This window comes from Sminthopsis crassicaudata, chromosome 2 (genome assembly GCF_048593235.1).
Source record: "Sminthopsis crassicaudata isolate SCR6 chromosome 2, ASM4859323v1, whole genome shotgun sequence".
NCBI classification, from domain to species: domain Eukaryota; kingdom Metazoa; phylum Chordata; class Mammalia; order Dasyuromorphia; family Dasyuridae; genus Sminthopsis; species Sminthopsis crassicaudata.
In genome coordinates this window covers 279,555,776-279,578,124 of record NC_133618.1, presented here as the reverse complement: position 1 = coordinate 279,578,124, position 22,349 = coordinate 279,555,776, and the positions used below count along the sequence as shown (strand labels likewise).

Genomic DNA, 22,349 nt, shown 5'->3' with positions numbered 1-22,349 from the left:
CTTAGGTGCAATATAAATGCTATCTCTCCCAGGGTCCTAAGTGACAGAACCAGGAATTGAACCCATGGCTTCTCCCTCCGAGTTGACTTTGCCTTTCCCAGTCCTTAGTGCTGGGGGGAGGGAAATGGGGGGGCCTTCCTCCTTCACCATCCCTGCCTCATTCCTCACACGGAGGCACAAATTTGAACACAGGCTATGGGAGGTGGAGCTGTCAGAATTAACTTCTTTTCTAGGATCTCTCTCCCACTCAGCTGGGACATGCTACCATGCAGAGTAGGTGGGCACAGACCATGCAGTTAGAATGGAGTCTGTATATTGAGTAAAACTTAGAACTACTCAGAGGAGTTTAAAGAATAAGGAACAAACTAGATGAGTTAACACGATTTGGAAAGTTTTTTTCCTATGCTTTTCACAGAGTCTGAAAGGACCTCAGAAATCTCCTAACCCTTCCTCTTTATTTTAGAGAAGATTCCCCGATGTCAATAAGCTTGGTTTAAGTTTGTATAAGGAGGCTTGGCCTCCTAACTCCAGAACAAGCCTTCTTTTCCTTGTGTCACAGCTTCTTTCTTCCAGGGTATCCAATAAGTCTTAGTGCAATCTTAAGTAATTAATGCTTAAAGTAAAGCTTTAGTAGGAAAGGTTTAATAGTACAAGTTTAATGCTTTAACAGCTTAGAACTGACACCTTGGATGTGCTTCATATTTCATGTCTCATTATTATCCATTTTGAGAAATTTCAAGTCATCTACCAGCTTTTGCTTTAGATGTTAAGTGTGTAATTGATCACAAGCTGAGGCAGTTGCTACGAGCAAGACTGAACAGGAGAAAAAAGTGTTTTAATGATTGGCTATCAATAATTTTAACCTAATTTTATTTTTTGCTTTCTAAACATTTTAAATAGTTGCTATAGGTGAGCATATTGATGAATTTATCATAATTGTATGCATGTTTTTTTTTTTTTTTAAAGTCATCTGGCGCTGACAGTGATGCCTTAAAAGACAAAAGAGCAGAGATCATGGCTCGAGGACTTCCTAAGCAAAAACCTATAGAAGGTGTTAAACAAGTCATACTAGTGGCTTCTGGAAAGGGGGGTGTTGGAAAGTCTACTACAGCAGGTATGTTAAAATTGTACATGAAATCTTATTCTGATTCAAAAACATGTTAAATCTGGTATTTTACTGATATTTACTGTCAGAATTATTAATATTTATTGGGTCAAGAGCATTAGAGAAAGCATTAATCTTGAAAACAAGATGTAAACATTTCAACACAATTAAATATATTAAACACCAACTATGAATAAGACATCATGTTAGGAGCTGGAAACATATAGATGAACAATGACATCCATAATTTTTGGTTGCAGTGGGCAGAGAGAGATTTTGATGAGGAAAAAGTGATTTCAGCCACTAAGAATTGCTGCACAAATACATGTAGATGAGAATGATGTGTTGAATTGGGAGACCAGTTACTAGTTTATTTTATCAAGAATGTAGTATCTTGATGAGGCAGACAGGTGCCATAGGGAATGGAGCATTGGACTTTGAATCAGGAAGACTTGAGTTTGAATTGTACCCCAGATATGTATTAGTTGTGTATCTCCAGTGCTCAGCACAGTGCCTGGCAAATAGTAAATGCTTAATAAATGCTATTTGAGTGGTTAATGATTGTCATGGGCAATTGTTCTATGGGAAGTGATGAGCAGAAATGCTCTTGGAGAAAACCTGGAAAGTTCTCCATGAACTCAAGCAAAGTGAAATGTATTATATACAAAGTAGCAATATTCTGAGATGACCAGCTGTAAATGACTTTGCTATTCTCAGTAGTACAATGATATATGACTACTCTGAAGGAGTTATGATGAAAAATCCTATCTATACCCAGCGAAGAAACAGTGTCTGAATAGAGATGGAATTATATTCTCTCTTTTTTTTAACTTTATTTTTTTTGAGAGATTTTTTTTTTTTATTAAGGTGAGAGATCTGTTTAATTTCACATGACTTTTATGGAAATGTTTTGTATAATTTCACATGTCATTTCTTAATGGGGGATGGAGGTGGGGATAAGGGAGAGAATCTGGAACTCAAATGTTTTTTTTTTTTTAAGTTTAAAAATTGTTTTAAATATAATTAGGGAAAATATTAAATAAATAAACATGATTTAAATAAATTCCATTTGACTAATCAATTGATGCAGGGGATAGTACCCAACATCCTTCAGCTTCCTTTTCTTCATTTGTAAAACTGGATTAATAACATAGCACTTACCTACCTTCAGGATTGTTGTGAAACTCAAATGAAATAATACAGGCAAAACACTTTGCAAATCTTGTAAGTAAGAAATATAGCCAGCTATGTATCACTTTGAGGTTTGCATAATGCTGTGTGGATATTATTTTATAATAAGCCCAGGAATAGCTATTATTGTCCCCATTTACAGATGAGGAAGCTGCGGCAGATAGCAGTTGAGTGACTTGCACAGGATTGCAATATATATAGTCAGACAGGAAAAGTAGAAGGGAACAGTATTCTAGGCAATAAGGGACAGGGATACTCTTAAGAAGAACAGGTTGTCAATAGTGAAAACATTTAAATAAAATAACAAATATGGATATCTGAATATTAAATAATATTTCAGTATAATTTAAAAATTATCAAGCAGTACATGGTTAATTTCCTAGCACAGTGCCTAGCAAACAACAGTCAAATCAAGTCAGTAACCATTTATTAAAAGCTCTGGAGATCCAATGTAAGGCGGTAGTTATTTAATAAATAATAAATAATAAATTAATAAATAATAAATAATAAATATTTTTGAATTTAAAATTGAATTATTAAGTAAATGACTAGGCAGCTAGGTGGCATAATGGATAGCCTCACACAATTATTAGCTTTGTGACTCTGGGCAAGTCACTTAATTCTGTTTGCTTCAGTTTCTTCATCTAGAAAATGGAGAAGGAAATAGCAAGCCATTCCAGTATCTCTGCCAAAAAAAAAAACTCTAAATGGGATCATGAATGGTAGGATATGACTGAAACATTACTCAATAAGTGAATGACAGTTGCCATCAGAATTCATAGGTAGGTTGGTGGCCTAGAATAATTTGGGAGTTGTATAAGGTTTGATATTTGGAGAAAAGTGAGTTGGGGAAAATTATAATTTAAATAAAATTCTAAGGGTATAAAAGTATAAGATGGATTTGAGAAAGACAAAGAATAAAGTGATTTGGGATGAAAGTTTTGGGAATGTGAGTAGTTAGAAATGTGTGGAAAGATAGGTTGGCATGAAATTTATCATTTTCTCTATCCTTGATTATAGTAAGAGTTTCTCATACTAAGGGCTTAATGCATGTTTTTTGAATTGGATTGATTAAGCCACAAATTGAGAACCATTTAGTCTTCCTTTTCCTAGCCCATGAAAATATCTCTATTCTTTTACTTTTGAAACCTCAATGAAGGAAAAAGTAGGGGAGGGATTTGGAGGCATAGAACATAAGCAGGAGGAAGCAAAACTGATTATGTTTACTGAGCAAAGGGTTTGTGTTTTTCCATAGTTGAAATTTTCAGGAAATGAAGGGACATGTGGCTTTTTTCTTTCCATTCTTTGGGGATCTGTGATTTTATGAGGATGGCTGTTTCCTCAGGCACAAAGCTCTCAACTTCCACTCTTTCCCTAGTTTGGAGCTTTTCAAAGCTTAACTGGACTGCTCTTTATACATCAAATGTATAATCCAGACTTGGCTTTGTTTCTTAACCTTTTGAATCTGGAGGGAACTGACAAAGGTTTTATATTTCACAAATATAATTTTGAGAGCTCAGAGTCAACTCTCTGCCTTGATGAGGTATTGGAGAAGGCCGTAGTTATAGGCTCTCTTTATATCAAACCAATTAGTGGCAGACTTAGTTCTAGAATCCTGATTTTTTGATTCCCTCATCAATGTTTTGTCTTTTTCACCAGGGGATTGGTTTTTGCTTTTTTTTTTTTTTTTTTTTTTTAAATGTGTTGTAGACTCTTGGTGATCTGGTAAAGTCTATGGACTCTTTCTTAGAATGATACAGAGGATAAAAAGAAAACCAGTTATACTGAAATAGTTATCAACATCTATGTAAAAAAAAAGGTCATAGACTTTGTCTTCATCAATAAATTCAATAAATATTTACTTTTTGTATATTGTGTATTTATTTCTCTATGTATATGTTGTATCTTTTTAATAGAAATGTCAACTTGAATGTAGGGGCAATTTTCATTTTTGTCTTTGTACACACACACCAGCCCAGAGTTTGGCACATTTTGGGTTCTCAATAAATACTTGATGAATTGAATTTCCAACTTCAGGTACTTTTTCTTTCTCCCATTATTAAATTTATTATTATTTATTATTATTATATTAAGTTCCCCCACCCCCAATACTTCTAAGTCTTGTGTTCAGTGCTTGGACTAGAAAAGAATAAATAAAGTGTAACTTTCTATGCCAAGTCGAAGCTTATTACTTTCAAAAAGGAGATTATGATTAGAAGGAAAGAAAGTGATAAATGAATTGAAAATAGGGTAAAAGAAGGTTTACCAATTTCAAACCCTTTATGGGAAAAGCTAGAAAGTAAAGGTAGAATATCTATTTTATGAATTATAGAGTAGAATCTCAATACTTTAGCACTTCTAAAAACATAAACATATTTATTATTAGTAGATTTTTTTTTTTTTGAGGTTTAGGATTAGTTAGTTTTTGACAGCTATCTAATACTTGCTTCCCCTTCCCCAATTCTGGTATGTGAGCCCTGAATAAGATTAACTTTGTCATTATTCCTAGGTAGGGTGTGTTTATCTACTCCTCCAGGGCTTCACTTTGTAACTATTTAACCTAAGAGCCCCCTCTATGACTTAGCCATTCCCGTTAAAATGTAGTAAGGTCCTGGAGGACAGATACTGTCTTTATTTTTATGTATTTGTATCTTCAGCACTTAATTATATTGCTTGATACATAGTAAGTGCTTAATAAATGCTTTTTCATCAAACCAGTCAATCAATTAATATTTCCCCCCAAGCTTCATGATTTCAATTTACTTTAGATGGGATGGCCTTTCTTGAGATGTGAGAATGTTATCTTATGATAAACTATTGCAGTATTAGCATGTGTTTGCATCACTTCATTTTGCTATATAACCTATGGACTTAGGAACAGCTTGGTTTGCTTGGGAGTGTGGAACTTTTTGTCTGACTTTTTGAATTGTAGTAGTAATAGTTCCATTCAATTATTTATATACTGTTCTTTTTAAACTATATTCTAAAATTTTGCATCTGAGTTGGAAGGGACTTTAGAGGCTTTTAGTTCACCCACTACAAAGTACCCTTTACAACATTCTCAATATCTATGATTGTCCAGTCTTCATTTTTGGACATGTCTGGTAGGCTACATAGAAGTCTAATTCTATTTTCATGTGACAGTCCTTCAAATATTTTAAGACAGGTATCATATTCTCAATTAAGTATTTTGTTTTCTAGAAAAAAGATTTTCTTGTTCCTTCAACTGTATCCCAAATGACATGGTCTCTAGATGTCATATATGTTTCCTGGATACATTTTTTTTGTCAATATTTCTTAAATATGCTGCTGAAATTGAACATAATATTCCAGATATAATCCGATTAGGTAGAGTTCAGTAAGACTGTTTTGTTTTGTTTTGTTTTGTTTTTATGATACTATAGATAGATTCCTATTAACACTGCCTAATATTGTGTGGAAAGTAGCCAAATTCAAAAATTAGGTCATGTTGATTTTTCATATGATGTTTGTATGTCAGATTTTCACCATCTTCTTTTTTTCTTGTGTATTTTTCCTTATGAGAAGCAGTAAGACATGTGGATAAGTACTCAGCAAGAAAAACTCAGCATTTTTGACACATTTTTGGCACATATTGGCTGTGTGTGTTCTTGGGCAAAGTTCTGATGAACCTCTCTCAGCCCTACAGATACTGCACCTATACTCTCGAAGACTGAATTATAGAAGCTGTGCTGATCTGAATTAGCAATGGGAATGTACAGATACTGCACCTATACTCTCTAAGACTGAATTATAGAAGCTGTGCTGATCTGCATTAGCAATGGGAGTATTCTGACTTAGTGTAATCAGTGGCCTAGTCCTTTTCCCCATCTGTGTGAGTTCAATTTTGTCCTTTTTAGTTTTAACCTCTCAGGCAATTTTTGGAAACCTGATTCTCTTTTATTCCCATGTAGCTTTGTGTCACTTTCAAGGTTGATACTTGTACCTTCAATTTATAATAAACAGATTGAACTAAGAAGGAACAACTCTAAAGGCCAAAGTATACCACTGACCTTCTTCCTCTAGACTGACATTTATTGATTACTAACCACTACCCTTTGTTTACAATTGTTCAGTGTACTGTGAATCAATCTTACTGTGATAACATCCAGTGTATAGCTCTTCCTTACAAGAAGCTTTTTTAGATGTCTTGATGGAATCAAGATAAGATATAGTTGGCAATTATTTGACTTATCCCCAAAATAGTAATCGAGGTTTGTAGGGCACAACATACATAGTCTTAGGACATCTCATCAAAGCTCCCATTACTTCCATTTTGAAGTGCTCCTTAACTATCTACTTAATAGTATGTCCAATAATTTTCCTGGGCATCCATTTAAATTTATAAGTCTGAACCTTCTGAAATCTATCTTTCTCTCTGTTGTGAAAATTGGCACATTTGTTTCTAGTGTTCCTATCATCCATGGTTGCAATTCCATTTACACTTTCTGATATCTACTGTGTCTGTATTTGGAGATTTGAACTCATTTGTAGCAACCAGGTATTACCTGATTATCTTCGCCTTCAATTCACATTAATCATAGTGATTCTATATATCTCTCAGATCAGAGGTCCTTAATTTATTGTGTCATGGACAATTTTGGCAGTTTGGTAAAGTTTATGGATTCCTCAGAATGTTTTTAAGTACTTAAAATAAAATTACAAAGGAAATCAATTATATTGAAATATTTATCAAAATAATAAAGTAAAAACAAGATAGAATGCTTGTCCTAGATAGAGAAAAATGTAAATGATTCTTTTTTATCTTTTCTCCTTTAATATTAAAATATTTGACTCTTTCAGTTAACTTGTTTCTTCCTCATTAAATATTTATTAAATGCTTACTACTTTAAAGATCTTCGCTTTTGAAGGTAAAGGATGATTTAGTTCTTTTTCTTAAGAAGTTTGGGATCAAACTTTATTGAGCTGATAGATAATAATAGTAGCTAACATACATATTTATTTATATATGTAGATGTTTTTATATATCTATATATCTATATCTTTAATTTTCACAATAACCCTGGGAGATGGTGTTATTGTGATTCTCATTTTGTAGATGAGGAAACCAAGACTTAGACCTATTATGACTTGTCCAATGTTTCACAGTTGCCTGAGGCAGGATATGAACTTAAGTTTTTCTGACTCCAAATCTTGAAAATACACCGATATGTACATAAATAGAATAAATCTTCTAAGGCATAAAACAGCAAAATAGAGATTGGGACAAAGTTACTCTAGGGAATTTTAAGGAGGGAGGGAAAACTTTCAACTAGGGAGAATCGGGAAAGTATATACACAGAAAGTAGCAGCTGACTTGAAGATTTTTGTTTTTTAATTTTATCAAGGCAATTGGATTAAATAACTTGCCATGGTCTCATAGTTAGTAAGTATCAAATGTCTGGAGGCTGGATTTAAACTTCCTCCTGACTCTAGGGTTGGTACACTATTTACCGCATCACCTTGCTTCTTCCTGAACTGAGCTCTGGAAGAAATAAGGTGCTAGATGGGAGAGTAAGATAGCATCTGGAGTCAGGAAGACTAAACTTTATGAGTTCAAATTTAGCATTAGACACTAGCAGTGTCACTTAATTTTATTTGTCTCAGTTTCTTTATCTGTACAATGGGCTGGAGAAGGAAATAGCAAACCTCTAGTTTTTCACCAAGAAAATCCCAAGTGGGATCAAGAAGAGTCAAGAATGAGTGAAAGAAAGACTTAAAAACAACAAAATTTGAAAGTTAGACATGAGGAGGAGTATTCTATGTCTGAGGACCCTTGGGAATGTAAAGAATGTTAATAACTCTGAAGATAAACTATAACTACAGATTCTAGACATGACAATCTTAAAAGTTGGTAGTAACTCTGGTAATAATGCATTTCCCCCCATGTTTGTATATTTCCTATTCACTTTTCCTCAGAATGTCACCTTCATATCTTTAAAAATTTTTATTATAGCTTTTTATTTACAAACCATATGCATAGGTAATTTTTCAACATTGATCCTTGCCAAACCTTCTGTTCCAACTTTTCCTCTCCTTCCCCTCACCCATTCCCCTAGATGGCAGCTAGTCCAATACATGTTAAATATGTTAAAGTACATATTAAATCCAATATATACATATACACACACACACACACACAGATTCACACACATATTTATACAATTATCTTGCTGCACAAGAAAAATTGGATCTAGAAAGAAAGAAAAAAACCTGAGAAGAAAAACAAAAATGCAAGCAAACAATAACAGAGTAGAAATGCTATGTTGTGGTCCACACTCATTTCCCATAGTTCTCTCTCTTGGTGTAGCTGATTCTCTTCATTACTGAATAATTGGAATTGATTTGAATCATCTCATTGTTGAAGAGAACCATGTCCATCAGAATTGATCTTCACATAGTATTGTTGTTGAAGTGTATCTCCTGGTTCTGCTCATTTCACTTAGCATCAGTTCATGTAAGTCTCTCCAAGCCTCTCTGAAATCATCATGCTGATCATTTCTTATAAAAAAATAATATTCCATAATATTTATATACCACAATTTATTTAGCCATTCTCCAGTTGATGGGTATCCATTCAATTTCCAGTTTCTAGCCTCTACAAAAAGGGCTGCCACAAACATTTTTGCGCATAGGGGTCCCTTTCCCTTCTTGAAGATCTCTTTGGGATATAAGCCCAGTAGTAACACTACTGGATCAAAGGCTATGCACAGTTTGAAAACTTTTTGAGCATAGTTCCAAATTGCTCTCCAGAATGGTTGGATTCATTCAATTCCACTAACAGTGTATGAGTGTCTCAGTTTCCCATATCCCCTCCAGGATTCATCATTATCTTTTCCTGTCATCTTAGCCAATCTGAGAGGTTTGTAGTGGTATCTCATAGTTGTTTTAATTTGCATTTCTTTGATCAATAATGATTTGAAGCACCTTTTCACATGATTAGAAATAGTTTCAGTTTCTTAATCTGAAAATTGACTGTTCATATCCTTTGACCATTGGAGAATGGCTAGAGTTCTTATAAATTTGAGTCAGTTCTCTATATATTTTGGAAATGAGACCTTTATCAGAACCTTTGAATGTAAAAATATTTTCCCAGTTTATTGCTTCCCTTCTAATCTTGTCTGCATTAGTTTTGTTTGTATAAAAACTTTTAAACTTAATTTAATAAAATTATTTTATGATCAATAATGATCTTCCTTGGTTACAAAGTCCTTCTTCCTGCACAGACCTGAGAGGTTTTTAAATTATCCTATGTTCTTCTAATTTGTTTATAATATCATTCTTTATGTCCAGATCATAAACCCATTTCAACCTTATCTTGGTATACAGTGTTAGGTGTGGGTCAGTGCCTAGTTTCTGCCATACTAGTTAACAATTTTCCCAGCAGTTTTTGTTGAATAGTAAATTCTTATTCCCAAAGCTGGGGTTTTTGGGTTTGTCAAACACTAGATTGCTATAGTTATTTACTATTTTGTCCTGTGAACCTAACCTATTACACTGATCAATTACTCTATTTCTATTTCTATTGATCATCACTGCTTTATAATATAGTTTTAGCTAGGCCTCATTTGATTTTTTTTCCATTAATTCCCTTGAAATTCTTGACCTTTTGTTCTTCACAATGAATTTGTTGTTATTTTTTCCTAGGTCAGTAAAATAGTTTCCTGGAGAATTTGATTGGTATAACACTAAATACATAGATTACTATAGATAATATTGTCATCTTTATTATATTCTCTAAACCTATCAATGAATGCTTGATATTGTTTAGATCTGACTTTATTTGTGTGGAAACTGTTTTGTAGTTTTGTTCATATAATTTCTGACTCCTTGGGAGATAGATTCCCAAATATTTTATACTACCGATAATTATTTTAAATGGAATTTCTCTTTGTATCTCATGCTGTTGGATTTTGTTAGTGATGTACAAAATTGCTGATGATTTATGTGGATTTATTTTGTATCCTACAACTTTGCTAAAGTTATAGATTATTTCTTATAGGTTTTTAGTAGGTTCTCTGTAATTCTCTAAGTATACCATCATGTCATCTGCAAAGGGTGATAATTTGATTTCCTCATTACCTACTCTAATTCCTTTAATCTCTTTTTCATCTCTTATTGCCAATGCTAACATTGAATAGTAATAGTGATAGTGAGCAACCTTGTTTCACTCCTGATCTTACTGGAAATTGCTGGAACTCTGTCTTCCCAGAAATCAGCCGGAGTCAGGATCACTAAACGTCTTTATTCTTGATCTTTTACAATCAAGATTAGGGGATTAGGTCTAGCAATCTCACACACACCTTCCTCCCTCAAACGGCAGGAGAGACTGAGAGTGAGCCTCTCAATTTCCTCTTCCTCCTCCTACTCTTCCCACACACGTCACTTCCCCCTCTTTGTCCCACCAATCAAGTCAGCACAGAATAGCTGGGGAGGGTCAACCTTCAAACGAGTTAATAGGGAACCTTCCAATTGGCAATTAGTCTCACATGCTTCATTATCCAAGTGCATTTGCTCAGTTCTAGCCCTTTACAGGGAATGGTTCCAGTTTATCCCCATTACATATGATGCTTACTGATGGTTTTAAATAGATGCTACTAACTATTTTAAGGAAAAGTCTATTTAGTCCTATTCTCTCTAGAGTTTTTTTAGTAAGAATAGGTATTGGATTTTATCAAATGCTTTTTCTGCATCTATTGAGATGATCATATGATTTTTTGTTAATTTGGTTATTGATATAATCAATTATGCTAATAGTTTTCCTAATATTGAATCAGCCCTGCATTCCTGGTATAAATCCTACTTGGTCATGGTGTATTATCCTGGGGATGATTTTCTGTAATTTCTTTGCTAATGTTTCATCTAAGATTTTTGCTTCAATATTCATTAGGGAGATTGGTCTACAATTTTCTTTCTTTGTTTTTGTCCTACCTGGTTTAGGTAAGAGTACCATATCTGTGTCATAAAAGGAATTTGGTAGGATTCCTTCATTTCCTATTTTTTCAAATAGTTTAATATATTATTGAGATTAATTGTTCTTTAAATGTTTGGTAGAATTCACATGTAAATCCATCTGGTGCTGGGGATTTTTTCTTTGAGAGTTGATTAATAGCTTGTTCTATTTCTTTTTTTCTAAAATGGGACTATTTAAGCAGTTTACTTCTCTCTGGGCGGTCTATATTTTTGTAGGTTTTCATTCATTTCACTTAGGTTATAAAATTTATTGGCATAAAGTTGGGCAAATTAACTCCTAATTATTGTTTTAATTTCCTCTTCATTAGTGGAAAGTTCTCCCTTTTTATTTTTGAGGCTAACAATTTGCTATTTCTCTTTCCTTTTTCTAATCAAATTTACCAAAGGTTTACCTATTTTGTTAGGTTTTTCATAAAACTAACTCTTAGTTTTATTAATTCGATAAGTTTTTTTACTTTCAATTTTATTAATCTCTCCTTTTATTTTTAGAATTTCAAGTTTAGTATTTAATTGGGGGTTTTTAATTTGCTCTTTTTCTAGCTTTTTTAGTTGCAAGCCCAATTTATTGATCTTCTCTTTCTCTATTTTATTCAAATAAGCCTCTAAAGATATAAAATTTCCCCTAATTAGCACTTTGGCTGCATCTCACAAATTTTGGTATATTGTCTCATTATTGTCATTCTCTTAGATGAAATTATGAATTGTGTCTATGATTTGGTGTTTTACCCTTCCTTCCTTCCTTCCTTCCTTCCTTCCTTCCTTCCTTGGCTGGGGTTAAGTGACTTGCCCAGGGTCACACAGCTAGGAAGTGTTAAGTGTCTGAGACCAGATTTGAACTCTGGTCCTCCTGAATTCAGGGCTGGTGCTCTATCCACTGTGCCACCTAGCTGCCCTACCCATCCATTCTTTAGGATGAGATTATTTAGTTTCCAATTACTTTTTGGTCTGTTTTTCCCTGGCTTTTTAATTGAATGTGGTTTTTATTGCATTGTGATCTGAAAAGAATGCATTTACTATTTCTGCCTTTTTGCATTTGATTTTGAGGTCTTTATGTCCTAATATATGGTCAATTTTTGTATAGGTTCCATTAACTGCCGTGTACTCCTTTCTGTCTCCATTCGATTTTCTCCAAAGATCTATCATACCTAATATATTTGTAATATTCTATTTACTTCTTTAACTTATTTCTTATTTATTTTGTGGTTTGATTTATCTAGTTCTGAGAGTGCAAGGTTGAAATCTCCCACTATTATAGTTTTGCTGTCTATTTCTTTTTGCAGCTCCCTTAACCTCTCCTTTAGGAATTTAGATGCTATACCAGTTGGTGCATATATGTTTAGTATTAATATTGCTTCATTATCTATGGTACCCTTTTAGCAAGATATAGTTTCCTTCCTTATCTCATTTAATTAGATCAATTTTTGCTTTTGCTTGATCTGAGATCAGGATGGCTACCCCTGGTTTTTTTTTTTTTTTTTTTTAACTTTACCTGAAGCATAATAGATTGTGCTCCAGCCTTTTACCTTTACTCTGTATGTATCACCCTGCTTTAAATGTGTTTCCCGTAAACAACATATTGTAGGATTCTGGCTTTTGATCCAGTCTGCTATCCGCCTCTGCTTTATGGGAGAGTTCATCCCATTCACATTTACGGTTAAAACTATTAATTCTGTGTTTCCTGCTGTTAGGTTCTTACTAAGTGCTAATGAGATAATGAGATATTAGGTTTTTAGTAAGTGCTAAGTTGGTACTTAACAATTCTCTAGTTCTGGCCTTTACTGGGAGTTTTACTTGTGAATTCCTGGGGAGGAGCTTGCATGCTTAGGAGGAGCAAGTTCACTGGTTGAAGTAATTTTTCCCAGAAGCCCTTGCATTATCCCACGCCCATTCTCTGGGAGGATAAAAGAGGACGGCACTCAAAAGATAGGGAGTCTCTGCTCTAGGCCAGACTTGAGGCGGCTCTCTGCAGGAAGGGAAGTCACTACTCTGGACCAGAGTTAACGGCAACTGTCTGGAGATAACGGTTCTCTACAGGAAGAAGAATCTGTCTGAGAGATTTGAGTTGACACAGATCTCCTCCCAGAGAGCAATCAGCAGCTTCTGGAGACAACAGTACGCTACATCCTGCCATCTTTTTATTCCCAGATTATACTTTTCTCTTTCTTTTCCCTCTTACCTCTCTCCCCAGTATTTAACTTATGGGCACCACTTGCTTCAAGCAGCCCTTCCCCTTTGGAATCCCTCCACTTAGAGTCCTTCCCTTTTTCCTATACCTTTCCTCTACTATTTCTGTATTCCTTTCTATGTAGCCTATCCCTTCCCTTTTTGCTTTTCCCCTCCTCCTTTCAATAAGGTGAGAGAAATTTCTCTGTAAACCGAATATGTCTTAATATCTTCTCTTTGAGCCAAATCTGATGAGAGTAAGATTCACACAATATTTATCCCCTCCCTTCTTTCCCTCAGATACAATAGGTTTCCTTTGCCTCTTTGTGAGATATAATTTCCCTCTTTTTACCTCCACTTTTCCCTTTTTCTGGTACAATCCCCTTTCCACCTCTAGTTCCTCTTTTATATTATAACAGTAAAATCAAATTATACATGCACTGTCTATATATACCCATAATAGAAATACAGTTCTCAAGAGTTCTTTTTAACCTTTTTATGCTTTTCTTGATTCCTATATTTAGAGGTCAAATTTTTTGTTTAGCTCTGCTTTTTTCATCAGAAATAAATGGAATTTATCTGTTTTATTGAATGGCCACCTTCTTTCCTGGAAGAAAAATGCTCAGTTTAGCTGGGTAGTTTATTCTTGGCTGCATTCCAAGTTCCTTTGCCTTTCAGAATTTCAGATTCCAGGCCCTTCAGTCCTTTAATGTAGACACTGCTAGAACCTGAGTGATTTTTATTGTGGTTCCTCAATATTCCTTGGAGTTTTAATTTTGGAGTCTCTTTCAGGAGGTGTTTAATGAAGTCTTTCAATGGCTACGTTACGTTTTGATTCTATGATATCTGGGAAGTTCTTTGATGATTTCCTGAAAAATAATGTCTAGACTCTTTTTTTCAATTATGATTTTCAGGGAGTGTAATCCTTAGATTATCTCTTCTAAATATATTTTCCAGGTCTGTTGTTTTCTCAAGTAGGTATTTAACATTTTTCCTATTTTTTCATTTTTTTGGTTTTACTTGACTGATTCTTGATGTCTCATCAATACATTCATTTCCATTTGTTCAGTTCTGATTTTTGCTGAATTATTTTCTTCATTTACTTTTTTTACTTCTTGAGTAAATTTTACTCCAATTGAGTTTTTAAATGAGTTGTTTTGTTCTATGGACTTTTTTTTTTCATTTCGCAATTTTTTTTAAAAGAATTATTTTCTTTTTCCAATTCATACATTCTTATTTTCCTGGGAATTCTTTACCTTTTCCGTTTCACAATTCAGGGAGTTGTTTTCAATTCACATGTTATCAAAATTTTTTTAATGAGTTATATGCCATCTCCAAACCCTCTTGCAGAGTTTTCCTTTCTTTTCTCCATTCTTCTTGTAGCTGTCTTTTAAGATTCTTTTTAATTTCCTTTAGGAGAGCCTTGTGTGGTGTGGACCAGGTCCTTATCCCACTTTAGGGGCTTCATCTAGAGATAATCTGCTTTTAGTCTCCTCAGGTTTGGAAGTCTGTTCTCATTCACTATAGAAACTGTCTGTAGTTAGAGGTCACTTTACCTTTTTATGCCTTTTTACTCATTTTTAAAAAAAGTTTTGATCTGCTTTTAGGGCAAGGTTTCAAGCTTCCTCTACACACACATACAGAAGCTGCAATGGCTGCACTGGAAATGGGCTGAGACACTCCTGGTGCTGGGTGGGTGTGGCCAGGTCCCAAGAGGCTTTGGCTCTTTGGGATTACCCTTTACCTTTTGTGTTTGTGTTGGATGTTTTACAGCTTTTCTGCTGATCTACTAGCTTGCAACCAGGGCAGAGGGGCCAACACTGTGGTAGAGTCCTCTTGATGGATTCTCCACCCTGTGGAGACCATACCCCCGCCCCTGGTCTGCTGAGCATGTGCTGACTGCCATGCTCTGCCTCCCAATCTGCACCTAGTCTCGTCCTGTGCCCACACATGATCAAAACAGAGCTGTTCTGGCGATTTCAGGAATTATCTTCTACTGGTGATTGGCTGCACTCCCGATATTCGTGGGTTCTGGCAGACCACTAATTTACAGAATGAATTTCATAATTAGTGTGAGGGTAGTAGGAGAGCTCAGAAAGAAGCATGTGTCCTCCACACCATCTTGGCTCCACCCTGGGTTCTGTTTCTTTATTACTTTCTTTTTTGTTAGAAGAGGTTCCCACAATTTAAAAACATGTTGTATTGCAAAAGTTAATTTGTAACTTGGTTACAATAGTGGTTGCTTGGAATTAGTAACACATTTTTCCTGTTGTGCATAGCTGTTAGGTACTTCTGCTCCCTCACAAATGCCTTTTCAATCTATAAATAACAGAAATGACCTGTTTTCTCTCATAACATTGTATCTTTGGGAAGCAGTATCCTTATCAGCAATTATAGCCTTTTTTTTTTTTTTTTTTGGTATTAGGCATAGCATGTGGCTAAAAAGAAATGTGGTAATGCTGGAGTCACACAGAATCCCATTCCTTGCAGTTAAATCAACTAATAAATACTCAGTGATAAGAGAATCCATTGACTTATATATAGGAGAGACTTGTCCCTGTCTTTGAAGGAAGGTCAGTGAGGGGATGGATAATAAGATATGACAATCAGATGATCAGTTTTTAGTCTGGGAATCTGGAAAGAGGGATCTAGGCCAGTTATTCATAGAGACAGTTCATCATAAATGAAGCATTTGTAATTTTCAGAGTACCTGTAGTTCATATTAAAAAATCAATAGGATTATGGGCATTGATAATCAAGTGTGATGTAGGTACTTTTCTCACAATGGTAAGCAGCATGCTCCTGGAAAGCATTCACATTAAGTTCTCTATTTTGAAAAATCTGATAACTTTTTCAAGAGAACTATTCAATTCAGATTTCAAGTGAAAGTTCTTTTGGCTAGGTTAAATGCCTCATTTAAAATTTCAATGTGGAGAAAGTCATATGAGGGTTATATTTGAAAATCATGATTTACTTATATTTTCTATGCTATTTTCTAATCCTAGTGATTTAAAAAGCAAAGGGAAATGTATTTAAATGATTCATATTTTAGTTATCACATTATAAGCATTTAAATATAAGAATGTCTTGAAAAGTATGAGACAATTTTAATAAAGTGTTTTTTTTTTTTTGTTGTTGTTTGTTTGTTTTTTTCCCTTTCAGTGAATCTTGCACTTGCTTTGGGAGCAAATGATTCGGTATGTTGGTAAATAAATGAAAATACTGTTAAATTTTTGGAAAATTGAGAAGAGTTAGTGAGTATACTAATATTATTTATATATAGTATAAGTACCTGAAAATTGTTCTTGTTTTTAAGAAGCAATAATATCTAGTATGTATATATTGTTTTAAGGTTTGTATATCTTTACATATGTTATCATATTTCACTTTTACAACAACCATGTGTGGGAGGTGCTATTATGTCCTCATTTTACAGATAATAAAACTGGAATTAAGATAAGTTGAGTTACTTGTTTAGGGTCATACAACTAGTAAATGTCTGAGACTAAATTTGAATTCAGTTCTTCTTGACTCCAGGCCCAGTGTTTTATCCACTGTGCCACCTAAATTTCTCTAACATAAGAGCTTAAGAATACTCTTATATAAAGAGTAGTACTCTTTATTGGTTGGTTTCCAGTGCCAACCCTCACCTGTACAATTCTTCCTTCCTATATCTTTTGTCTTGGGTTAGTATAGGTATAACCCATTTTTGGTATTTAGAGTTGGAAATAATAGTACTTTTTATTACCTTCCCCACAAGAGATCATCTCTGATAGGGATGGGGAATCCATTACTTTCTGATATAGCTCCTTCCACTTTTGGGTAATTTTAATTGTTATGATTTTTTCCCTATCTTATATCAAACTTAAATTTGCCTCTTTTCAACTTCTACCCATTGATTCTTATTCTGCATTCTAGGGGCATGCCTATCAAGTCTATTCTTCCATGTTTGATGACCAGTTTCATGTCCCTATTATATAGTGGTTTCCTGAAGTCCTTTGGCAGTCTGGTGAAACTGGACCACTACTTAAAATAATGTTTTTTAAATAATTGAAGAAAATGCTAAATTTTGGTTGGAAATCGATGAAAACAAGAATTTAATTTTTTTCCCCATCCACGTTCATGACCTCCCTAAAATCTAAGAACTTCTGCTCTGATTCTTTTCTTCTTCAGAGTAAAATAACCTAGTTTCTTCTGCTGATACTGTTACAACCTATCAGGATCTTGAGGCTTCTCAATATCCTGGTTGCTCTGCCCTTTCCAGTTTGTTTTTGTTTTCTCTAAAATATGGCATCTAAGACTATGAATTCAGTATTTCAGATATGGTCTAACCAGGGCAAGAGTACAGTAGGGAACTAATTCCTTAATTCTCAAAACTGCCTTTCTTAATGTAACTTAAGGTTTTTTTTTTTTTTTTTTTTTTTTTTTTTTAAATTGAATTGCTTTCTAGCTGACTCCTACCTCTGTCTTGTATTTGTGGAGTTATTTTTTTAACCCAAGTGTGAAATTTTATATTTATCCATGTTATATTTAATCTTAGTAGATTTGGCCCACCATTCTATCCTGTTAAAAACTTTTTGGGATTCCAGTTCTTCATTCTTTATTTTAACTTTCTTTCTTGATTTTTTAATCTTTCAGATTTGGTAAAGAAATCTTTGTGTTAAGCAAAGTGGAAATATTGGGAAAGTTGGGGAAAAGAAAAACAGTATCAGACCAAAGGAAAATGACTGTGACAGTGAATTATGAAGCTGACTTTCCTGTGTGGTTGCTAAATTTTCTACTGTTATAAGTTACACTTCCATGATATTTTATAGAACATTATGGTATACTAGGATGCTTTCTATAATTGGAGTCAGGTCATGTTTATATTCTATCTCAGATAGAAGATATAGCTTTTGATCTTGGGCAAATCATTTTATCTGTGTTTTTATCTTCTTAGTGTTAAATGGAGGAAAATATGTTAATGTTATCTAAGTTAAGATTTTGGGGAAACTTTTGTATAACAATGATCTAAGTGATCTTTGGGCTTCAAAAACTCTTTCTTACTGGTAATCCTCTTAAAATAAAATTTTCTTGTTAGTAAGGGGTGGGGTTGTGAGTGAGAAAGGCAAGAGGAAAACTTGAATCAGAAGACTATAGTTCAACTCCTGGCTCTATAATTTATCAGTCATGTGGTCTTGAACTAGTCATTTAATTTCTTGAATCCTCAGTCTCTTTATTATTATGAGGTTCAGAGGCTTCAAATTTGTCTTGTTTATAGAAGAATTGTTATGATGATCTAATGAGAAAGAACTTCATAAACTCATTGTTATACAAAAGTTTCCCCAAAATCTTATAATTTTTTAAAGAAGTTGGGTATCAGGCTTTTGAACAGGAGTATAACTCTATTATACTATTATTTTATTGGAAAAATAAAATCATAAACTCTTACATGAAATATATATAGTCTGCCCATGAAAGAGCAGGCTCAAATATACAAATATACAAGACAACAAGCAATCTGATATAGGTTAAGCATGTGTAACAGAATAGCATTTTTAAAAGCAAAAGTTAATATACATAGGATTACAAAAGAAATTAATTAAATTGGAATAGGTATCAGAATATTAAAAAACAAGCTAATGGACCCTAGGTTAGGAACCACTGATCTAGGGGTCTAAAAAACATTCAAGTTAAATGATCTCTGGTAAGGCTGTTTTATACTATTGTACTTGTTGAGAACATTACATAGAGAGATTATATTTCCTGTCTTTTATTTTATAATCTAGTATAGAAAAATGAGCCCCCTTTATTTTAGGTTGGGATGTGTGATTTCATTGATTCAGAAACTTGTTTTTGGAAACTCCCTTTGAAGACCACATTGCCAATTCTAATTCTTCTGCCATTACAGTGTCCTTGGAGTGTATTGAGAGGTTAAATGATTTTCTCATGGTTACTTAGAGTCAGAACCTGAACCCCAAATCTTCCTGACTCCAATGCTGGCACTCTCTCTGTGCCTGGCTGCTTTTCTACAAGTGGATTTTATGATGTAGCACATAAAGAATTCAAGCCCTAAATATGTACATAGGGAAATTTGCCTAAGGGGAATCAGCTGTTACACATAAATACAGTTTCTTTCTTTTTTAAACATCTTTCAAATACAGCTTTTCTAAGAGTTTAAAATTCATTCTTGAAGGCAGGTGCCTTCTGGGCTTTTCTTTTCTTTGTTTTGATTCCCTTTCATTCGATGATATCATTCACTCCCACATCTTCAACTATTGCTTCTATTCTGATAAATCCTAAATCTGTATCTTTATTCTCCATTTCTAGCTATCTGCACATCACTACTGGCATAACCTGCTGGTATTCCAGAATTCAACATATTTTGGTAGGAGGAAATTCAGCTCAGAGCAGAAATTTCCTCTTCTGATATAGGTGGTCATTTCATCTAAGAGTTGCTTAGGGACACTTAGAGCTGAGCTTACTTGCCACATAACTGGTGTCAGAGGGATCAGTCTTTCTGCCCTGCATTTTTTTTTCATTTTAATTTTTTTATTATTAAAGCTTTTTCTTTTCAAAACATATGCATAGATAATTTTCAACATTCATCCTTGTAAAACCTTGTGTTCTAAATTTTTCTTTCCCTTCCTCTCTTCTCCTCCTCTAGATAGCAAGTAATCCATTATTTATTAAATATATGCAATTCCCCTATACATATTTCCACAAGAAAAATGAGATTAAAAGGGAAAAAAATGAGAAAGAAAACAAAATGCAAGCAAACAACAGCAAAAAGAGTGAAAATACTATGTTGTGATCCACACTTAGTTCCTACAGTTCTCTTTCTGGGTGTAGATGTCTCTCTTCATCATAAAACCATTGGTACTAACCTCAGTCATCTCATTGTTGAAAAGAGCCTTGTCCATCAGGATTGATCATTGTATAATCTTGTTGTTGCTGTGTTCATTGATCTCCTGCTTCTGCTCATTTCACTCAGCATCAGTTCATTTAAGTCTCTCCAGGCCTCTCTGAAATCATCTTGCTGATCATTTCTTACAGAACAATAATATTCCATAACATTCATATACCACAATTTATTCAGCCATTCTCCAATTGATGGGCATCCACTCAGTTTCCAGTTTCTAGCAACTATAAAAAGGGCTGCCACAAACATTTTTGCACATACAAGTCCCTTTTCCTCTTTTAAGATCCAGTAGAAACACTGCTAGTTCCAAATTACTCTACAGAATGGTGGATCAGTTCACAACTCCACCAACAATGTATCAGTGTCCTAGTTTTCCCACATCCCCTCCAACATTTGTCCTTGTCTTTTTCTGTTATTGTAGCCAATCTGAGAGGTGTGTAGTGGTATCTCAGAGTTGTCATAATTTGCATTTCTCTGATCAATAATGATTTGGAGCTCCTTTTCATATAACTAGAAATGATTTCAATTTCTTCATCTAAAATTTGTCTGTTCATATTCTTTGGCCATTTGGAGAATGTCTGCCCTGCTTTCGTATTATTTCTAATAATTCTTTTAGTAAAACCAAATTCATATATTTTCCTTTCCCCTCTAGTCTGAATAGCACATCACACATATACTAACACATCACAAGTACACAAAATCCTGAATTATCTATAAAAAAGTTTACATTTGGACATAGTTTTCCTTTTTACTTTTTTGCCTCAAGAAATTTCATTGTCATCATCACATAATGAAAGTTAAGCTTTTTGTTTCTGCACAAGTGGAAATGGGCAATTCCATAACATAAAAATATTTTGGATCATTTGAAATAAGGAGAAACAAGGAAGTTTTATCTCAAATGTTGATATTTCTCACACTGAAAGTTCTGGTAAAGGGAAACATGGGAGATTCTTTATGTAGTCAACAGGTATTTATCAGGCCTATTATCAGGCATTGTTAGGTGCTTGTAGGATGCTGGAGAAACTAAGATAAGAGAAGATAAAATCAATTTTATTTGGATTTCTGAGAGGGAGAGGTTGTCTGGGACTAAAGGATCCTGGACCGATGTCTCAAAGCATTCAGCAAGGAATATGAGATTCCAATGATTTTTATATATGTGGTGCCAAGAACAGGGAGACAAAGGCAAGGGATGGAGTCCAAGCATTGGTGATCGCAGGAATTTCTAGACAGGGACCGTCAATCTGGTTCTGATAGGGTAGGGGGTGAGTATCATAAATTCTGATAATTTAGGAGGAGTTAGGAGGCAGGATGTCTGAACTAGAAGATCTTCCTTTATCTGAGATTATACATTTACAGTTTATGACTCTTTTGGAATGCCCGAGTAGCCAGATCTCCAACAGCCCTAATTATCTCAGTCCTAATGAACAGGAAATGGGGGTTGCAACCAGGGGGATTGAGGCAGAATAATTCCAGGAGCTGAAGCAGAACCATTTAGGGAAACTGAGGCAGGACCATTTAGGGAAACTGAGTCAGAACAATCAAAGGAAACTAGCACAACAATTGGTGACATAAAGACAAAAATGCAACACTGCTTGTCTTTAAGGAACTTACATTTTTTGGAGAAAGATAATCTATAATATGAAATAAACTTATAAGTTAATTGTGGGTGAAAGGGAAGTGCCATCAGCTGGGTAGCTGGGCGAGAGCAAGAAGGACTACTTGTAGAAGGCAGCTCTTGATCTATGGAAGGAGTGTAAGAATTCTAAGGGCAAAGTTTGTGAGAAAGTCCATTCTGTGAAGAGGGGACAGCCAATAAAAAGGCACAGGTTTGTGAAGTGTGTGTATTATTTTTGACGAACAGTAATGAAGCCAGTTTTGGTTAAGACAGTGAATAAATGAAAGAAAATGTATAAAAAAGTTGGAAATATAGCTTGAAAATCTTGTAAAAGGCTCTAAATGCCAAAAAGAGGAATTGATATTTGTTTGTAGATGCGACTT

At 34.3% G+C, this 22,349-nt stretch overlaps 1 protein-coding gene across 1 annotated transcript in view; it reads left to right on the top strand.

The window, feature by feature from the left end:
• NUBPL (NUBP iron-sulfur cluster assembly factor, mitochondrial) overlaps positions 1-22,349 on the top strand; it is a 313,921-nt gene that overhangs the window by 789 nt on the left and 290,783 nt on the right. Inside the window, exons 2-3 of the mRNA XM_074289555.1 lie at positions 967-1,114; positions 16,613-16,647. Of these exons, the coding sequence (XP_074145656.1) occupies positions 967-1,114; positions 16,613-16,647 (183 nt within the window). The remainder of the gene's footprint in view (positions 1-966; positions 1,115-16,612; positions 16,648-22,349) is intronic.